Source organism: Rhinolophus sinicus, linkage group LG02, assembly GCF_036562045.2.
Source record: "Rhinolophus sinicus isolate RSC01 linkage group LG02, ASM3656204v1, whole genome shotgun sequence".
NCBI classification, from domain to species: Eukaryota; Metazoa; Chordata; class Mammalia; order Chiroptera; family Rhinolophidae; genus Rhinolophus; species Rhinolophus sinicus.
The window spans coordinates 97,644,686-97,665,603 of NC_133752.1; the positions used below are offsets into that span (position 1 = coordinate 97,644,686).

General features: G+C 36.1%; 1 protein-coding gene across 6 annotated transcripts in view; it reads left to right on the top strand.

The window, feature by feature from the left end:
• The window catches only part of MYO3A (myosin IIIA), a 217,461-nt gene that overhangs the window by 145,392 nt on the left and 51,151 nt on the right, over positions 1-20,918 (top strand). For 5 of the 6 annotated variants that reach the window (XM_074324949.1, XM_074324951.1, XM_074324950.1 and 2 more), the window contains 6 exons: positions 4,877-5,030; positions 6,535-6,623; positions 8,512-8,641; positions 14,913-14,992; positions 15,444-15,521; positions 18,099-18,304. In XM_074324949.1, coding sequence (XP_074181050.1) covers positions 4,877-5,030; positions 6,535-6,623; positions 8,512-8,641; positions 14,913-14,992; positions 15,444-15,521; positions 18,099-18,304 — 737 coding nt within the window. Of the gene's footprint in view, positions 1-4,876; positions 5,031-6,534; positions 6,624-8,511; positions 8,642-14,912; positions 14,993-15,443; positions 15,522-18,098; positions 18,305-20,918 lie in introns of those variants that run through there. The other variant, XM_074324954.1, reaches the window with a different exon arrangement.

The following is a 20,918-nucleotide window of genomic DNA, read 5'->3' on the forward strand; positions in this document are numbered from 1 at the left end:
TGGTAAAATGTTAGCAATTGGGGAATTTGAGTAAAGGCTACATGGCAATTCTTTGTATTATTCTTGTAGTTTGTCTTTAATTTTGAAATTATTTCAAAATAAAAAGTGGCAAAAGTTTATTTTTTCTCTATAGTACACATATTCAATTCACCTTGAGTACTACTGTGTTTCCCCGAAAATAAGACCTAGCCGGACCATCAGCTCTAATGCATCTTTTGAAGCAAAAATTAATGTAAGACCCTGTCTTATTTCAATATAAGACCGGGTCTTATATAATATAATATAATGTAAGACTGAGTCTTATATTAATTTTTTGCTCTAAAAGATGCATTAGAGCTGATGGTCCAGCTAGGTCTTATTTTCGGGGAAACACGGTAATAGCACTCTAAATCCTAGATTCTCAACCTTTAAAATCTTCCTTTTAGAATAAGGAGTGGTTTTGTCAATGGTTAGAATGAATAACTTCTCAGTGGTTTCTTTCCACTGTGGCAATGTTTTTTATAAAATGTATACTAATATGAGCAGTTGGTTAGTAGGAATTCTTTTATGGAAAGACAGGTTTGGGGAATAAATGTGTTTATGTGGCTTCTTTCCTTCTGCAAAAGTTCTGTCAGTAGAACATTTATTTATTCATTAAGTTTCACAACACCTTCAGGCAGTTTTGGCATTTTGAAATGTTAGAACCAGAAAAAACCTAAATAGATCACTTATATTTCACAGATTAAAATGACTCCTTGTAACTTGCCCAAGGTTACAGGCTGGTGAAACAAAGCCAGAACCAGAATCAGGTCCTGTCATACCTGTCCCAGTTCTTCCCAGGAACAAACAAATAAACCAAATTGAGAAGAACCAGGGACCCAGCAAGGTAACCTCTCATGCAGAAGAAAAGGGTGCTCCATCCATTTAAAAGAAAGGAAGGAAGGAAGGAATAAGAGAGGAAGGGAGGGAGGAAAAGAAAGAAACAGTCTTTTCACATGAAAAACCAAGGAGAATCAATATTAAGGCAGGAAAGAAGGAAACAGAGGCAGGTGTCTGTGGTAACAGACTGTGGCAACTGGAGGGAGTGAAGACCACCTACCAGGAAGGATAGAGTACTAGACTATGTATGAACAGGTGAAAAAGAGAATACAGCAAAAGCAAAGAAATCCTAGGACATTTGTTACGGGTTGAAATGGAAAGGCAGAGAGCAACTTTGCTGTGTCATAAAGAACAGGGACTCTACTTTTTTCATCTTTATTTCTACCTTCCCCTGCCCCACCTACCCCTAAACATACACATAGTAGGTGCTCCTCAAATATTTTAAGAATTTTAGGATGTGGCATCTGTACAATGACCTATACAGAGACAGTGCCACACACCGACGTGAATTTCAAATCCCATCTCTTAATATAAAATCCCATTCATTCTTCCTCCATGACTTGAAATGGTTAGAAGCATTTAAAAAGTGGGCTAAAGTTTAAAAGTAAAAGAGATACACATGGGTTTTTCGGGGGGGGGGGCAGAAGTGATAAATTGAGGAAGGAGGGGGCATTTCTGAATTAGTCTGGGAGATGAGGGAAGGTCTCTCTGAGGACGTGAGACCTGACTGATGAGAATCAAGCCTTTTTAGTGTTACTAATTTGTGTTAAGTAATCTAAGTTTAATTTTTCCCTTCCAAGGAAGCATGAAGCCTCTCTCAGCCTGTAGTGACTACCCTTCCATGCTACTGTGTGAGTCTGAGGACTCAATTGAGTAATCTCGAGTCTCTCCTGCGGTGACACGTTGGTTGTAAATATTTAAGCTTGTTGTCTAAGCCACACATGTGGAGGTGCACCTTCCATAGGTTTTCTTGCCACCGTGTCCTATCACAGCCCACACTCAAAATTCAGTGAAAAACACGGGAGAATTTGACTCGGGCCTGAGGTTTCTAATGTCCAAGTCTTACGTTTTCCCTTGCCTCCTTGGTATGGGCTTTAAATGATCATTCATCTACCCTTTTTCAAAAGGGAATTCAGCTCATCTGAACAGAGTAGGGTTTACCTATGCTAAACAGCTCAGCTTTACTGCAGTTTAATAACTCCACCGATCTGCTTTAAATGTTGTTGTTTTTTTGCACTAGATCTTAATCTTTAGTATGTAACATTATTGCTTTATAAATGTATTTTTTAATGTACAGGGCATAGCAGAGGACTTTCTGAAGAGTTATGTGAGCTTCGTTTCTGCACATATGCTTCAAAACAGCTAAGCATTTTGAGATTATAACTGCTATAAAAATATATGATATATTGTTTTAGTCGTGATCATTTTACTAAAAGTGCTTTATAAATCCTGAGGAATAGCATTTTTTCTCCATCGCCTGGAGTCCATAATCCTAACAAGTATCTTAAAGGGGGAAAGCCCATTGTTTTCCAAGTTACTCATCGCTGCTCTGTATGACCTGCCACAAAAGCATTCAGTGGATTTTGACACAGGCAAATAGAAATGACAAATGCATTGATTTAGACTCTAACCTCATGTACTTTCTATATAAAAAGTACAAAACCTCCTTTGAACTCTGCAGTTGCCATTTAAGCTATAACATGCTGTCAGAATAATGTGTCTAATAGTGAAGTAATTCTAGGTCTGCATACTTCTCCCAAGGTTACCTTCAAATGAACAAGCTGTGAAACTATAAGACATTGTTTCCTTTTTTTTTTTCTGATACTGGATAAACTGAATGTCTTTCAGGTGGTCTACCTTTTAGACCAACGGGGTTCTGTCTCATTTTTATGTATTAGATTGTGTTTTATTTTAAAACACACATACAAGTAACACATATATATTTTCGGCTGACACCCTTGAAATGAGATTTCAATTTCATAAGGCTCCAAAAGTAGTGATTAAAGCATTTGCTTATCAAATTCCCCACCTGTTATTGGACAGATTCCTCCATGAGGTTGCCAGAGTAAGTTCTCTTTCTCTGAACTCATGTAGTACACGATGCGGTACATGTATCTGTCACATCTTACCTTGCATTTTGAATATTCATTTACTAAAATACCACTCCAACAATACTTTAAATCCACTGAGGACAGGGAGTTTCTTTTAGATGTCTCTTTATCACCCGTCACAGTGCTTTACCACAAGGTGTTTAATAAACACATTTAATGAGTTAAAAAATATAATAAAATATATTTAAATAAAATACATAAATGAAAATAGCCTGTCATTTTAATTTGTGAATGGAGCAGGCCATTCTGCCCGAGTCAGTGGTTATCCAATACACTTCCCTAGTCACAGTTGCTTTCTCACGTGAGAACCAGTGAGTACCCTGCCTGCGAGCCTCGCTACGAGTCATCGTTCAGAGTCATGTGTGTCCTTTCTTTTATAGACTGTGGCACAGGAGTAGGAGCACAGTATGAAGGTAGAGTTATAGAAAGAAATGTACAGCGCAGTTCTTCCTGTCCCTTTTGTAAGTTAGATCAACAGCATCTATGTTGCATTGGCACCATGATCATACAGTAATTGCTCATTATTTTTATCTTATGCATTTGATACTCAAAAGCAAATGATTATTAATATGCCAGATATTTTTTCTTTGTTAGGTGAAGATGGTGACCTCCACTGAGTAGATAGAAAAATGGAAGCTTATAGCGTATGAAAATTCCAAAGGATTATACAGCTAGTTAAGTGGCAGAGCACAGATATGAACCTGTGTGTTCTCGGTTCCAAATCCAGTGGTGGTTCCTGTGACCCACAGCTTTCCACACTACTAACAATGTAAATATTATCATGACTGAAAAGTTATGTAAATGCTTATGAGAGGTTTGTTTCTGGAACTATATAAAAGGCTTAAATTAGGGGACGTGTCACCCTAAGCTATACCTAATTAATATTCTATAAATTCTGGGACACAATTTTATTACTGCTCATTAGCAACATATTCCCTTGCTTTTTGAAATCTTTGAAATCTTAAGATATTTGTAATTCTAGTGTAGGCACTAGAAACTTTTCATGACTGCCAGAGTGTAGAAACAGTGCTGACTTTAATGAATTAGCAGTTCTGGAGAAAGAAAAATACTATGACATTCTCAGTTTAAGGTCAAGGTCAGAAGGAGCAATTTATTATTATACATGGAAAGTAGGATTTTAGGTCATTTACTGTCAAGCTACATGTTATTCACAAATTTTTAAGTGAACTTTTTAAATTAAATTTATTGGGATGACATTGGTTAGTAAAATTACACAGGTTTCAAGTGTACATTTCTATCACACATCATCTATATATTGCATTGTGTGTTCACCACCCAGAATCAGTTCTCCTTCCATCACCATATATTTGATCCCAATAGTTTACCAGACAATAGGTTACCAGAGGGTAAGGCGGAAGAGGGGTAGTAGATGAGGGTCATCTACTACCTCCCTCCCGCCTTACCCTCTGGTAACCTATTGTCTGGTAAACTATTGTCTGTGTCTGAGTTTTTGTTTCTTTATTTGTTTGTCTTGTTCCTTTGTTGTTTTCAGTTTTATATCCCACATATCAGTGAAATCATGGTTCTCAACTTTTTCTGTCTGACTTATTTCGCTTAGCATGATAATCTCAAGATCCATCCATGTTGTCGCAAATGGCACTATTTCATCTTTTCTTATGGCCAAGTAACATTCCATTGTGTATATGTACCACCTCTTCTTTATCCAATCATCCATTGAAGGACACTTTGGTTGTTTCCATGTCTTGGCCACCATGAATAATGCTGTAATGAACATAGGGGTACATAAATCTTTATGGATAAATGTTTTCAGATTTTAGGAGTAGATACTTTTTTAACAATAGTTTATTCACATAGTTGTCATTAATTAATTTTAATTAAATGAATTTTTAAACCGAATTTTCTGTACATATCATGTTCTGTTATAGAATGAATACGTAAATGAAGACGTTGATGCCAGAGTTGTTGAATATGAAGATAACCGGCCCCTCCTAGATCTGTTTCTACAGAAGCCAATGGGTTTACTATCCCTACTCGATGAAGAAAGTCGATTTCCCAAGGCCACTGACCAGACTCTTATAGGTGAGTCTTAAATCCATCGTGTTCTGATGGCCATGTTCTGATAGCCATCTAATTCTGAATGATTAAAAAATATTTTTAATTATTTGGGAGAACACAGCTGTCACAAAGCCTGCGTATCTAACTTTAAAGAAGTGGCTTTGGATCTGATAACTAGACCAGTGAATGTTTATAATAGAGTGAAATATTTAATGACAAATTAAGCAAGTTTAGAGACTGGACTTCTCCTTACTTCATGGTAAAGCCTCAACCATAGGATCTTGTGTTAGAAACGACCTTATAAGTTGACCAGCCCAAAATTAGAAATTGGAGGGCAGGGCAAAAAGGTAGCTCTAGTATTTGAAAAGAGTTAGCTAATGGGGAGGAAACAAATTCATCTGCGATGATCCAGTCATTTATCTACTAGAGGCAAATAGCCTCAAATACCTTAATAATCCCTCAGTTACAGTACATTAGTAAATGTTCATTATAATAATCCTGAATCATCAAAGAAATATTAAACGTGATTTTTTTTCTGCTTGAGAATGCAGAGATGTGTATACTATATTTAAAAGGTTATCATCTAAAATGGCTAAAATAAATGTCCTATTCCTTAAATTAAAAACAAAAAACTGTAGATTTTTTAGCTATTTGAAAAATGTGGTAGAACACCATATTCCTTGGTGGTATGAGATAGTCAATACTCGCAAAAAATTTAGATTCACGTTTTCTGTCATTTACTTCTGGTGATATAGAGTCTGTTTCTCACCATTAGGTCAATGATGTTGTTTCCTTCTGACTCACTGGTGTATTTTCTCCTCTAATTGGACAATATAATGGAAAAGAAAATAATGGCAAGATTGTGGGAAAAGTCATTTCACAGCAGTCATTTGACTTTGATGTTAAAATGTTTCCTCGAGAACATGGAGTAAAAAGTTCTCTGAGGATGGTAAAATTATATAGAAATGTAACTGCCTTTATTATCCTATTGTGTTCCCTATATAATCAATATCTTATAGGTCTTCTAGTAGAAAAGAGAGCCAAAAGACCCAATTGCTAGGTACATGGCTTCACTGCAAACTGTGTCACAAACCTCTTTGATCAATCAGTCTCCAGCAGTTCCCTTCCTCTGTACCAGTGGTTCTCAAAATGTGGTCCCCAGACCAGGAACATCACCATCAACTGGGAACTTGCTAGAAATGTGACTTCTTGGGTCCCATTCCAGCCCTACTGTGTCACAAACTCTGGGGGTGGGACCCTGCAACAGGTGTTTTAATAGGCCTTCCAGGGGGCCCTGATGCTTGCTAAGGTTTGAGAACTGCAGCTCTCAATCATAATTGAATGGTAAAATTCATGATCTTTGAGTTTTTCCTTACCATATATAATTATATGTCAAATCTGTGTATATTAACTATGTGAAAAAATTTTCACTGCACATTGTCCATTTTATGGTGAAAGAGATGATTCTGTCAATATTTTTTTGAGGGTCTCCACATGCTTGATATTGGACTTCAATCTTTTTTCTTAGAAAAATTTGAAGGTAACCTGAAATCACAGTACTTCTGGAGGCCCAAAAGAATGGAACTTAGTTTTGGAATTCATCATTTTGCAGGAAAGGTAAGAACTTTGAAAAAGTATGACTGAGTTTCTCTTTAGCGTTTCATTGAATAATAAAAATAAGGGTAGACATGAAAATTATTTCCCAGAGTATTTATAGATGGTTGTAATGCGATAGCCATCTGTTTCTGCCACTATCTGGCCCTAACTCTGTTCTTCAGCTTCCTACAACCTGTCCTGTCCTTTGCCAACCACTCCCCCTCCAGGGCATCCACTTTGAGCATCTATCCTGAAAAGGTGGGGAAAAAAATCCTTCTCTTAGTTCAACAGAGTTATAGTTTTTCTAGAGGAATTTTTATTAAGAAACTGAAGGAAAAGAAAGAAATAAGCCTCTGATCCTGACATCTGGCTTTCGGTCAGATTGGCTGGCAATGGGTACCTACTTTTTCCTTCTTTTTATGGTGGCTGAGCACCTTTAATATAAACTGCCTTTTTCAGACTTCAGGTGCTTCCCTCTCCACTGCAGCCTTTGTCTCTCCTCCCTCCCAACAAGAGGAGGTGACAGGCTGGAGGTATGGTCAGATAACAGAGCTAACCTAGTTGGATGGAATTGGCTAATGGACTGTTACGTAGTTAGAGAAAGAAATATTTATGCATTGACAGATACACATTTCCACACCAGAGCAAACCTTAACACCCAGAGGACGCCTTCCTTCTCTTCTGAAGAGAATAACATGTCATTCCCTCACAATGATGTTATAAATATTGGAGGATAAAATCAAGAAAGAATACAATGAATTAGAAATACATCAAATAACACAGAACCCTGAGCATTCTAATTTATTAAAACTATATTCCACAAACTTCAATATTCCACAGACTTTTGTCATTGAAAAAAAAATCTGCCTTAAATATTATAGTTACAGCATCTCTCATGATTTTCAGCACATGATTTTCCAAATAAGCCTCCCGTAAAACATCTATTAATAATTGCCTATGATCATTTTATCCAGTTTTTAATAATTGTATTAGTCTGCTTGGGCTGCCATAACAAAAATACTACAGGCAGGGTGACTTAAACAGCAGAAAGTTATTCAGAGTTCTGGAGAGTAGAAGTCCAAGACCAAGGTGCCAGCGGGGTTGGTGTCTGGTGAGGCCTCTCTTCCTGGCTTGCAGATGGCCGCCTTCTCCCTGTGTCCTCGTATCCCCTTTTCTCTGTGTACGAATGGGTGTAGAGACAGATCGATCCCTGGTGCATCTCCCATCTTCCTCTTCTCGTGAAGATATCAGTCCTGTGGGATTAGGGTCCCACCCTTATGACCTCATTTAACCTTAAATACCTCCTTAAGGGGCTTATCTCCAAATACAGTCACATTGGAGGGTAAGGATTCAACATATTAATTTTGTAGGGACACAGTTCAGTTCATAACAACAACCATATTGGATCATCAGAAGTCTTTGGGTTACATTGAGCTTTAGAAAATCCTAAAATTATTTAGAAGTGCCAGAAACATAAGCACCCACAGTGCACTTGGCCCACACTCCTAGCGAGACAAAAACCTATAATGGCCAGTTCTCTGCGGTGAATCAATTATCATAGAAATGAGTAGCCTGGGTGGCCCCAGTGTGCTTCCTTTATACCACCTCCAACCCTCCAAATAGAGACAGGAAACACACTAAATTTCCAACATAATGGGATAAATCAAACTTCTTTTATCATTTCAACCAAGTGAAATCAGTGACACACAAATTTTTCTCTGACAAGATTTACTGTAAACCTGGAGAGGTTTGCTTTTCCAACAAAGTTGTAAGGGACTACCTTTATAAATCTTTGTATATCTGTCACTCAGCACAGGGTAAGCTCTCCATAAATTTATTGATGATGATGATAATGACAGTTGACCATGATATTAATTGTGATCATGCTTACAGCATACTCTATCAACAGGTCCTCTATAATGCAAGTGGATTCTTAGCTAAAAATAGAGACACTCTTCCAACTGATATTGTGCTACTTTTGAGGTCATCAGAAAACAGTGTCATTCGGCAACTAGTCAACCACCCTCTGACAAAAACTGGTAAGCTCAGACATTTTCCTTTAAATGAGAAGGATTTTCAGGCCCAACCAAGTAGTTTCTGACAGTGATTTTCATGAGTATAATTCTGTTTTTCATGCTTCTTTTTTTCAGCTCACTTAATATGCAATTATTAATATGCTCTGCCTAGATCATGTGAAGAAAATAGTAAAATATAAAGAAGCTAGGTTTTCATTAAAGTGTGAAGCACTCACCAGAAAATATGGTAGTATCCTAGCTACTCATTAGAAGAATATGCTTACCTCCAAAGAGTTCAGAATTGCCTGCTGTTTCAGGAGTGGGCAGCTTTTGGATGGTTCTTTGGGGTTCTACAGGTTTAGTGAGCTCTGCATTATTAATTAAAAACTCACATGCCTTTGTTCCACCCAACCGTATACATTCTTGCATTTTCTTTTAAGTAAAAAAAAAAAAATGTAGTTTAGGTTGTTTTTCTTTATTGGAATTTCAAATTGTTCTCTGCATTTCTTTTTTTATAGTTTTATTGAGATGGAATTATATACAATAAATAAATAGCACCTATTTTAGACAGTAAAATATGATGAATTTTTGGCATACCTAAACACCTATAAACCCATCACCACAATCAATAATGAACCTATTCATCACCCCCAAATGATGTTTCCTCGTGATCCTTTGTAATCCTTCCCTGCACTCCTCCCTACCTCTATCCAATTGTTCTATCACAGTTCATTGAAAAGATTGTTCTTTTCCACATTGAATTTCTTTGGCATTGAAAATCAATTGATTATATATGTATAGGTCTATTTCTAGTCTCTCTACTGTGTACTTGTATCACTGGTATTTGTCTATCTTTATGCCAATACCACACTTCTTGATTACAGTAGCTTTATAAAAAATCTTGAAATCAGATAGTGTAAGTTACCCAACTTAGTTCTTCTTCTTCAGAGTTGTTTAGGTAATTATAATTCCTTTGATTTTCCGCATAACTTTTAGAATGAGCTTGTCAACTTCTACCAGAAATCCTGCTGAGAATTTGAGTGGGATATGCTGAAGCTATTAGATTAGTTTTAGAAGAAATGATATCTTTCCAATATTGTGTCTTCCAATCAGAAAGCACAATATAGCTCTCCATTTAGTTAGGTCTTCCTTAATTTCTCTCAGCAATATTTTGTAGTTTTCAGTGCCCAAGTCTTGCACATTTTTTTTCAAATTATCTGCTAGTATATCACATTTTTAAGCTATTACAAATGATAATTTTTAATTCAAGTTCTGTGTGTTGCTAGCATACAGAAATCCAACTGATTTTTGTATATTGCTCTTTTGCCCTGCAATGTTGCTATACTCATTTATTAGGGTAGGTTTTTCGGTAAATTCTATAAGATGTCCTACATAGATGGTCAGGTCACCTGTGAACAATTTGCCCTTACTTTTCCATTCTGTTCAGATTTGATTTCTTCATCTTGCCTGGTTGCACTGGCTAGAGTCACCAATGCAGTGTTGGATACAAGTTGCAAGACTGAACTTTCTTGCCATATACCTGATCTTGGAGAAAAAGCATTCAGTTTTTCCCCATTAACTATGATGTTAGCTGTAGGTTTTGCATAGATGGAGGAAGGACTCTGTAGTCCTAGTTTGCTGAGTTTTTATCAGGTATGCATGTTTGTTTTTCTTTCTATAAATATGGTGAGTTACATTGATAGATTTTTTTAATATTATACTAACTTCTCATCCCTTGGAAAAACGTGACATGGTCATGATGCATTGGACATTTTATGTATTGCCTGATTCAGTTCACTAACATTTTGTTAAGAATTTTTGTATCTATGTTCATGAGAGACATTGAACTATAGTTTTCTTTTCTTCTAATTTTTTTTCTGATTTTGGAATCAGAGTAATACTGGCCTCATAGAATGAACTGAGATGTATTGCCTGCTCTTCAATTTTCAGTAAAAGTAAAATAAGTATTATTTCTTTTTAAATTGCTTTGTAGAATTTACCAGTGAAGTCACCTGGGCCTGAAGGGCTTTTAGTGAGAACATTTCCGACTACAAGTTCAATTACTTTAATAAATATAAAGTTATTTAAGCTATCTAATTTTTTTGAATAAGTTTTAGTAGGTTGTGTCTTTTAAGAATTTGTCTACTCATCTATGTAAACAAATTTATTGACATAAAGTTGTAATATTTCCTTATTATCCTTTTAATATCTGTACATCTTGAAGTTATGTAACTGTCTCATAACTTCTTTGAGAATATATATATATTCTCAAAGAACCAACTTATGCTTTCATTGATTTTCTCTATTGGTTTTATTTTCTATTTTGTAGATTTTGTTTTGTTTTGTTTTTTGCTTTTATCTTTATTGCCTCCTTTCTCCTGTTTACTTTGGGTATTCTGTCATTTTTCTGATTTCTAAAGTAAAAACTTTAAGTCAATGAGTTAAGAAAAACATTTCTTCTTTTCTAATATAGACACTCATACGGATTATTTACAAGTCTTTTTTTTAAAGATTTTTCTTAAAATATGGCTAATATACAATATTATATTCATTTCAGGTGTATATCATAGTTACTCAACAGTACCCATTTGGCACTATACATAGTTATTACCATATTTTGATTATATTCCCTATGCTAAAGAAGTGATCACATGACGACTCCAGCAACCATCTGACACTGTACCATGCTATCACAATATTATTGACTATATTTCCTGTGCTGTATATTACATCCCCAAGACTTAATTTGTTTTATACCTGGAACTTTGAACCTCTTATTCCACTTTGTCTTCCCCCCTTTTTTAATTTTTCAATTACAGTTGACATTCAATATTATTTAATATTAATTTAAGGTGTACAGCATTGTGTTAGACATTACGTAATTTATGAAGTGACACCCCCCCCCGACTAGTACCCACTTGTCACTACACCTAGCTATGATCATATTATTGGCTATATTCCCTATGCTTTACTTCACATACCCATGAATTTGTATTTCTTATCCCTTCACCTTTTCCACCCTGCCCCCAACCCTCCTCCCATCTATCACACCAATAAATTTAGTTACCATCTGACTCCATACCTAGTTATTACAATATTATTGACTATATTCCTTATGCTATACCCTACATCCCCATGACTACTGTGTAACAACCAATTTGTACTTCTTAATCCCTTCCCCTTTTTCACCTACCCCAAGCCCCCTCCCATCTGGCAACCCTCAAAACATTCTCTGTATCTATGAGTTTGTTTCTATTTCATTTGTTTGTTTATTTTGTCCTTTAGATTCCACTTATAAGTGAAATCGTATGACATTTGTCTTTCGCTGTCTGATTTACTACACTTAGCACAATACCCTCTAGGTCCACCCATGTTATTGCAGATGCCAAGATTTTATTTGTTTTTATGGCTGACTAATATTCCCTTGCATATATGTACCACCTCTTCTTTATCCATTCATCCATTCGGGAACACCCAGGTTTCTTTCATATCTTGGCTATTGTACAAGTGTGACCAACAAATACAGTGAATGTTTAAAAAAAATGTATTACAGTAAAAGACACATTGCCATTAATCCCCCTCAAAATACTCCGCCTTTCTTCAAACCACTTATTTCATCATTCTTGCCACTTTCTGAAGCAGTTCTGGAAGTCCTCTTCCATGAGTGTCTTTAGTTGCGCTGTCATGGCTGCCTCAAAGTCCTGAATCGATTCAAAACATTTAACTTTCATGGTCATTTGACTTTGGGGAAAAGCCAGAAGTCCCCGGTGCCAGATCCAGTGAATAAGATAGATGAGAACACATTGTAATGTTTTTATTTGATAGAACTTGCCGTACCGGAAGCAATGTGTGACATGGAACCTTTCCATTGTGATCACAAAATTCGGTGAATGCTGCTGCCCAGTGCCATTCAACAGAAAGGCAGGGATCTTCAATACCGGAAGTGGCGTATCAAACGTTAGTAACAGTATGTGATAAGTTTCAGCTTGTTCGGTGCAATCAGTCAGGTATGAGCTACAGTTGACAGAAGGTGTGTTTTAAAGTGTGCCATAAATCATCCTCCATCATGACAACAGTCTGTGTCACACATCACTTCTGGTATACAGCAATTTCTGTCAAATAGAAACATTACAGTGTGCCCTCATCCACCTTATTCACCGGATCTGGTACCCTGTGACTTCTGGCTCTTCCCCAAAGTCAAAATGATTCAGGACATCAAGGCAGCCACGACAGTGCAATTAAAGACACTCAAGAAAAAGGACTTCCAGAACTGCTTCCGAAAGCGGCAAGAACGATGCGATAAGTGTGTTCGAAGTGAGGGGAGTATTTTGAGGGGGATTAATGGCAATATATCTTTTACTGTAATAATTTTTTTTAATTTAAACATTCACCATATTGTTTGATCACACCTCGTAAATAATGCTTCAGTGAACATATGGGTGAGCATGTCCCCTCAAAGTAGCATTTTGGGTTTCTTCAGATAAATACCCTGAATTGGGATTACTAGGTTCTTCTTTGTCTCTTATTATAGTCTTTATTTTCAAGTCTATTTTGTATGGTATAAGTATTCCTACTCCAGCTTTTTGTTTCCATTTTCGTGAAATATCTTTTTTCATCCCTTTGCTTTCATTCTGTATGTGTCCAATCTGAAGTAAGTGTAGGCAGCATATATAAGGGTCTTGTTTTTGTATCCATTCAGCCATCCTATCTTTTGATTGGAGCATTTAATCCACTTACATTGAAGTAATTGTTCATAGGTATATAGTTATTGTCATTTATTATTCATATTTTTTATTTTTTTCATCTTAAAGAAGCCTCTCAGATTCCTTCTAATACTGGTTTGGTGGTGATGAACTCCTTTAGCTTATTCTTGTCTGGGAAGTTCTTTATCTGTCTTTCGAATCTAATGATAGCTCTTCTGTGTAGAGTAATCTTAGTTGTAGTTCCTTACTTTTCATAACTTTGAATATTTTGTGCCAATCCCTTCTGGCTTGCAAAGTTTCTGTTGAAAAATCAGCTGATTGTCTTAGGGAACTCCCTTGTAGATAACTAACTTATCTTTTGCTGCTTTTAAGATTCTCTCTTTGTATTTAAACTTTGGCATTTTAATTATGTATCTTGGTGTGGGCCTCTTTGGGTTCGTCTTATTTGGGACTGTCTGCATTTCCTGGGCTTGTATATCTATTTTCTTCACCAGGTTAGGGAAGTTTTCTGTCATTATTTCTTCAAATAGGTTTTCAATTCCTTTCTCTCTCTCTCTTCTCCTCTGGCACCTCTATAATGCTAATGTTGGTATGCTTGATGTTGTCCCAGAGGCCACTTTAAACTCTCCTCAGTTTTTTGGATTCTTTTTCCTTTTTTCTGTTGTGATTGGTTGTTTTATGCTACCTCATCTTCTAAATCGCTGATTTGATCCTCTGCTTCATTGCATCTACTACTGATTCCCTGTAATGTATTCTTCATTTCCATTATTGTATTCTTTATTTCTGACTGGTTCTTTTTTGTTTTCTGTCTCCATTTTTATGGTTTTTCTCTGTCTGTTGAAGTTCTCCCTGAGATCATTGAGCATCTTTATAACCAGTGTTTGGAACTCTGTGTCTGGTAGATTACTTGTCCCTGTTCTATTTAGTTCTTTTTCTGGAGCTTTGTTCTGTTCTTTTATTTGGGACATGTTTCTTTGTCTCCCCTCTTTGGCTGCCTTCCTGTGTTTGTTTCTATGTATTAAGTAGGGCTCCTATGTCTCCCAGTTTTAGTAGAGTGGCCTTATGTAGTAGATGTGCTGTGGGGCTCAGTGGAGCAGTCTCCCTGGTCACCAGAGCTAGGTTCTCCAGGTGTGTCCCTTGTGTGGGTTTTGTGTGCCCTCCTGTTGTAGATGAGCCAGTAGTTGCTGTTTGCACATCAGTGGGAGGGATTGACCCTCAGTCTGATTGGATGTGAGGACTGGCAGTGACTACTGTGGACGATCTGTTGTGCAGGAGCTGATCCTACAGAGCAGGATCTGTGTCAGCAGGACTCTCATCACCCCATATCTTGAAATAATTAAAAGGAAACCCAACACTTACCTCTATCTTTTCCATTCTCCAAGCTGGATTTTTGTCTGAATTAAAGTTTTGTTGTAAATTTTCACATAATATCATTTTATCCTAAGTTTCTCAGTAAGTAGTTAGCCAAGCATGTAAGTTTGAATATTGTGGAATTCACAATGTTTATTTTAACATTTTAGTAAATTGGGAAAATCTTTTAGTCATTAAGGATTCTAAAAAGGTATATTAATTTTGTGTCTAAATTCCCATAGGAAATCTGCCACATTCTAAAACTAAAAATATAATAAACTATCAAATGAGAATGTCAGAAAAGTCAATCAACCTGACAAAGGTAAGAAAATGCATTTTTCATGGCAGTGACTCTAAAAATCTACCTTTACAATGGCAATATTTGTGAGCTCCTAAAGTAAATAGCCTTTTCCTTAGTTTTTTTTCCTTTGATCTTTTTTCTGCTTAAACAGCTATTTATGTTATATTCATATTACTGCTAGTCATTAAAATAATCATGCATTTCTTATATATTCCTAACCATTTATGTTACAGTAAGACCAACTGAAAATATATTAGCTAAGGTCAGAAGTATTCACATTCTATGTAAGACCAATTCAAATTCCAAGGAGTTGACAAAACAATTACCTTGAAGTAACAATACCAATAACATTTTGTTGTTTTATGTATTTGAATGCATGGACTATGATAACCTGAAGGAAAATTCTACCTGCTCCCTGTAGATCATAAAGTACAATCAGTACTGAAACATCACTGTCCTTCCTTGGTCTTAGGGTGAAACTGGAGAAGCCACACGTCATGCCAGAGAGACAACCAACATGAAAACACAAACAGTTGCATCATATTTTAGAGTAAGATATTACATTATGATGTGTTGTGTTTGTGGATGTTATTTGTCCTAAATGGGAGTGATAGATCAAAAGCTAGTAACAAATATCAGAGTGCTATTAGCAAAAGAAAATTTTTATTGTGTTTAATTTACTATTTGTTAGATACAGGCTATATTGGACGATACTGACAGAAATCTGTGCATTGGTTTACTGGGTATATTTCACCTGTAAAATTATTGTGTACTAAGTTGTTGTTAATGGAGGTCTATACCTGCATTAAAATTTGTCCTTAGAACTAAATGCATTTCCACAAAAATAGAACTTAAAAAGGTTTTTGATTTGATGCTATTATAATTAACAACGCTCCTTCCCACTCCTGAATAACTTTTGGATAGATAAATGGGACCAGGTTGAGCATCCATCTACATTCCATATCTTCCTGCACATAGACAAGCTGAAAACCTCAAAAGAAAAATAGAACTGGTGTAGGAATGGAGCAAGGAGAAGGAACCAGGGAAACACAGTAACATGCCAAGGAAGTGAGTTACTCTGTCCTTAGCATTGGATCAAGGTGATCTTTCCTCCTTGACCCCGTTTACCCTCATATGGAGAAAGGAAAGAAAAGCTTTATTGTCTCTTTGCTCTGGAGAACTCTGCCCTCATTATTGGTCCCAGTTCTTATTTATCTCTTCTGATAAAATCCTATTAACCAGCCAGTGAAAATGGAGAAAATGCCACCAAAAACTTGGAAATTATTAATAGTTAATTTAATGTGGGGAAGTGGAGGAAATTGGGTTAAATTTCCTATGAGTGCTCAGTGACTAAACCCTGTTCCTTAACAGAATCATGAAATCCTTTTAAAAATAGCTGGGTAGTTTATCAAAATGTTTTTCAAGTCCTAATCTCATAGCAGACAATGTGTATTAAATCATCTTTGAGTAGCACCTAGTATATTTATTTATATGCTTACTATCTCACATTTGCTGCTAAACATGTTCCCATTCCATCAGGACTGCAGCACAGCTGAATCACCGAGAATATTTACAGCCAGATTCTTTTCTTTTCTTTAAGTGAGCCACCCAAACCATTATCGTACTGTTGTTGTTAACATCAAATACTGTGTGTACATTTAAACTGTGAGTTCATAAAATTGTTTTACTCCTCAGGCTGAAGTGAAAAGATAGAAGATAATTCCATGTAGTATGTAATGTATTTTTAAAAATATTTTCACTCTGCAGAGAACAGTGAACATAGTGTAACGCTCTGCATTGGCCCCTGAGAAAAACCAAATGCCTAAATTGCAGTAAGCTCTTGCTCAGCTTGCCAACAGATGTGTATGCACCTCAGAATCGCAGTGCCTGGCAGATGTTTGCATGACTAAAGGAATGATGATTCACTGATAAAAGTAATGAAAAAGGGCTCCAAAGTGACAGACCCAGCTGTTTGAAGAAGATCACATCTGAGACACAGTGCCCAAGAGGAAGCCATGCAAATCCAGTGCTGTGTCAGTTACCCAATTCCAGCCTTTGGTTTGCATGCGCTTGTAACTGTGGTCTTTTGTATTTACAACACTAAAAGAGACCCAACCAGAGCCAGTTCTCTTTCCATCACCATATATTTGACCCCATTTACCCTCATCTATGTGATGTATTACAGAATTGTACACTTGAAACCTATGTAATTTTACTAACCATTGTTACCCCAATAAATTTTAAATGAAAAAAAAGAAAAGTAATGCATATTAAAACCACAATGAGATATCACCTCAGAAAAGAAAAAGAAAGAGACCCAGCCTCCAGCAGCTGTCAGTGTCCAGACATTTATTACCTGGCCAACAAATTGTAATCCTGGTATGTCTCTGACATACTAGTTTTCTGGGATTCCACTTTTAGCTGAATTATGATTATCCTAATATATTATACTTAGTTAATTGGCTACTAGTTAATTATACTTAGCAAATCAGCCACTGTTTTAATTAGGTGTTGCTGCACAACCATTTTCACATCTGTGTGATATTAAAAACTCTAAAATAAATAAGAAAATTGTTAAACCAGAGCAGATTAGAGTACTTAACAGATTTGCTTATTTCTATAACTATGTCCTATATATTAAATTGCATTAACTTCTCAGTCATTATTTTAAACTAGGAGATGATACTGACAAGTTAGAGTGTTTACTCTTCATTCTTTCTATGAAGAAAGAGTTGGAGAAGGAAATCATTAGTATAAGCAGGAAGCTAGATTGTATACTTAATTATTGTAAGTTGGCAATTTTCCCTGAGAGGATATAATTCTTTACAATCTATATCAAAAATAATTTTATCTGTCTATTAAAGTTGCCTTTAGAATTTACAGGCAACCTTTGACTAGTTAAGTTCCTAGTTATTGCCTCTACATTTTTATGAGTAAATCTGTATTTTTAAAAATATATTATAAATAAAATTTTTACTAATACAGGTTTTCCTCCATTTACTGTGAATTAATGTGAACATGTGTAACGTTCAGTTTTCAGATTTTTTTTTCTCATAATAAAAAGACCTACAAGCTCATAAGTTTTTGTATGTTACACTGGGAAATTTATTTTTGTTGCACCTCATAGTATTCCCTGATGGATTTGTTATCTAAAATGGTGATGGGCCAACCTCATTTTGTCCGTTGCATCAAACCAAATAATGAACGTCAGGCCAGAAAATACGACAAAGAAAAAGTTCTGCTACAGCTTCGCTACACAGGAATTCTGGAAACAGCAAGAATTCGAAGGCTAGGATACTCACATCGGATACTCTTTGCTAACTTTATAAAGCGGTATGTGGATTTCTTTTTAAATTTCCATGTGCAGTTTATATAAAAAATTCTTCAGGAGAATTATAGAAACCCAAACAGGGAAGAGAATAACTTAGGTGTTCAAGGAAGGAGGCATTTTGTCCACACAAAGGATTATGTATTGAAAGAAACGGTAACTATGAACTGGGCTGGAAGTTTCTCTTGTCAACTGGGAGATCCAGTGAGTGGCAGCATAGGATACATGTCACAGGCAGCGTGACTGAGAGGCCTGAGATTCTGTACTGACAAATCTGTTTCTTGTCCAAGTTCTGCCACTTCCTATGTGACCACGGCCTAGACCACTGATTCTCAGTGAGGGGGTATTTTGCTCCTCAAAGGACATATGTTAATGTCTGGAGACATTTTGGGTTGTCACAACTGGTAGGATGTGGGTGGAGGAGGTGTGGGCAGAGAACATCTGAAAATGCACAGGACAACCCACTGCAACAAATAATTATCTAGCGTAAAATGTTAACAGTGCTGAGGCTGAGAAAGCCTGGCCTATACAGAACCTCATTTTCCTCGTCTAATGAAACTGCCATGACTACCTGATAGAATTGTTACAAGAATCAAATGAGATGTTGTTTCTAAAGATGATTTAGAACGTGTAAAGAATCAATTGGGGATAAGGAGTCCTTTCTGATATTTGAGATTGATGTTAAATGAATTAAGCTATATATTAAACATATTAAGTAACACAGTAGTGATATAGAGGTTCAATATCTTACGTATTCAATATTTGAAATGCTCATGTTTCTGATGTTTGTCAATTCTATGATTTCTACAGCCATTAAAGTTGAAGTTTCAACTTTCAAAAGAGAAGTCTATTACGATTTTCAGGTGAAACCTAGCAATTGAGGGATTCTCCATATGTAACATCCTCTGGCTTTTTTCATAATATATAAATTAGTATTTAGAACAAAACAAAGTTTAGTGATTGCACAAGGAACTGTGATCTCTTAGCTCCCTCCCCCCACCAAGACAACAACAATAACAAAAAACATTGTCATGTCTTATCTCAAGCATTCTTTTACTGTGTGTAACCAAGACCTTTAGTAAATGAAATAAGAATTCTAACTCTTTTTGTAAATTTTCATACTTTCAGCGATTCTTGGTACTTCCTAATTATTTTTTTCTTTAGAGATCTAGGAAAGAAAAGAAAGGTATTCATTTGAGTGCCTTGAAATAAGGAAAACCATGCTGCTTTTTCATGATGGAGAGCAAAATTACATAAATGTGGTGACGTTCGTATTGGAAAATCCTTTATAGTACTTTGGCAGACTTTAAAACTTCAACTTTTAGAGTGCAGAAATATAGCCAGCATCGAATCACTGACGTCACTTCTCACACAACAGACCCAATTTTATAACCAAAGCTAAGAAATAAAAAATATTATAATTTCTTATTGGCCAATAGGTAAATTCTCCATTCTGTACATGAAAGCGGGTAACCCAAAAGTACTAGATACAAAGGAGTTTCAAATTTCAAGTTAAAATTTGACTTCATTATACTTTACATTTTTTAGGAGAAGAATAGATTTTTAACTTGCTTAAATATTAATATAAGTAACATTAACATAATATTAATAGAAGTATCCTTATATTTTAGTGACTGTTTTATGTATAAGGCACCATGCTAATCACTGTAGGAAACACTGAATTTTAAAACTTGCAAATGCAGGCTCGATCCTCAAGAATGAACAATCCGGTTAAAATAATCAGAGCCATAGACATGGAAAGTTAATAAGCAGTGCAAGGTAATAAACACCAAGATCCAAGGGAACGGGGCCCACAGTATAAGAAATCGGGAGAGAAGGATTATCTCCAGCGGGGCTGCTAAGAGGGTATCAAGAAAGGAAGCCAAACTGGGATCAGATGGAGGGCAAGGTTTATGGAAACACAGGAAGGGGCTTTCTCAGTGTACAGGTTGGTGTGCCAAAAGCCAGAGAGACTTGGATTAGACTGGAGTGGTAGAGTATGTATTAGTAGAGTGACAGAAGTAACAGAAGATAAGATGGGAAAACAGATCAGGTTAAAAATATGGCCTTGAATGCCAGACTAATTTTTTATAACTTCAAAATTATGCATGGTTTTATATTATGGACCATAAGGAGAGCTGAGCATATTTCCTTGATGATGTTGTAGTTGAAAGTCACTTATTTAGAGGGTCAGAAGTGAGAATAAATTTTTAAATGTATTTCAAAGTCCCATGCTGTTAAAGAATAGCAAATTACTACATGATACATGAGGAGGGGAAAAAACTGAGTTTATAGAGAACATGGGAATAGCTAGTGGTTCTGCACATAGGAAAGTCCAGAAATAAAAGGCTAAACCTTTGCTCTGTCACTAATTTGAAAGCTGCCATCAAATTGGCATAGACTCTTCAGGAGGCAGAACAATTGCAAAGGCTCCGTGGAGGTGTAAATAGGACGAAGTGAGCCTCCTGTGTCCTGCCTTTGACCAACCCTCCTTGTATATATGATGCAAAATTCATCAGCCCCTTTGTTCTGTTGTAGAGAAACGCTTTGGAACGAAGACATGATCTTAACGGAAGAGACACAACATGAACTTACTTTGCACATGACACTGGGTTTTAC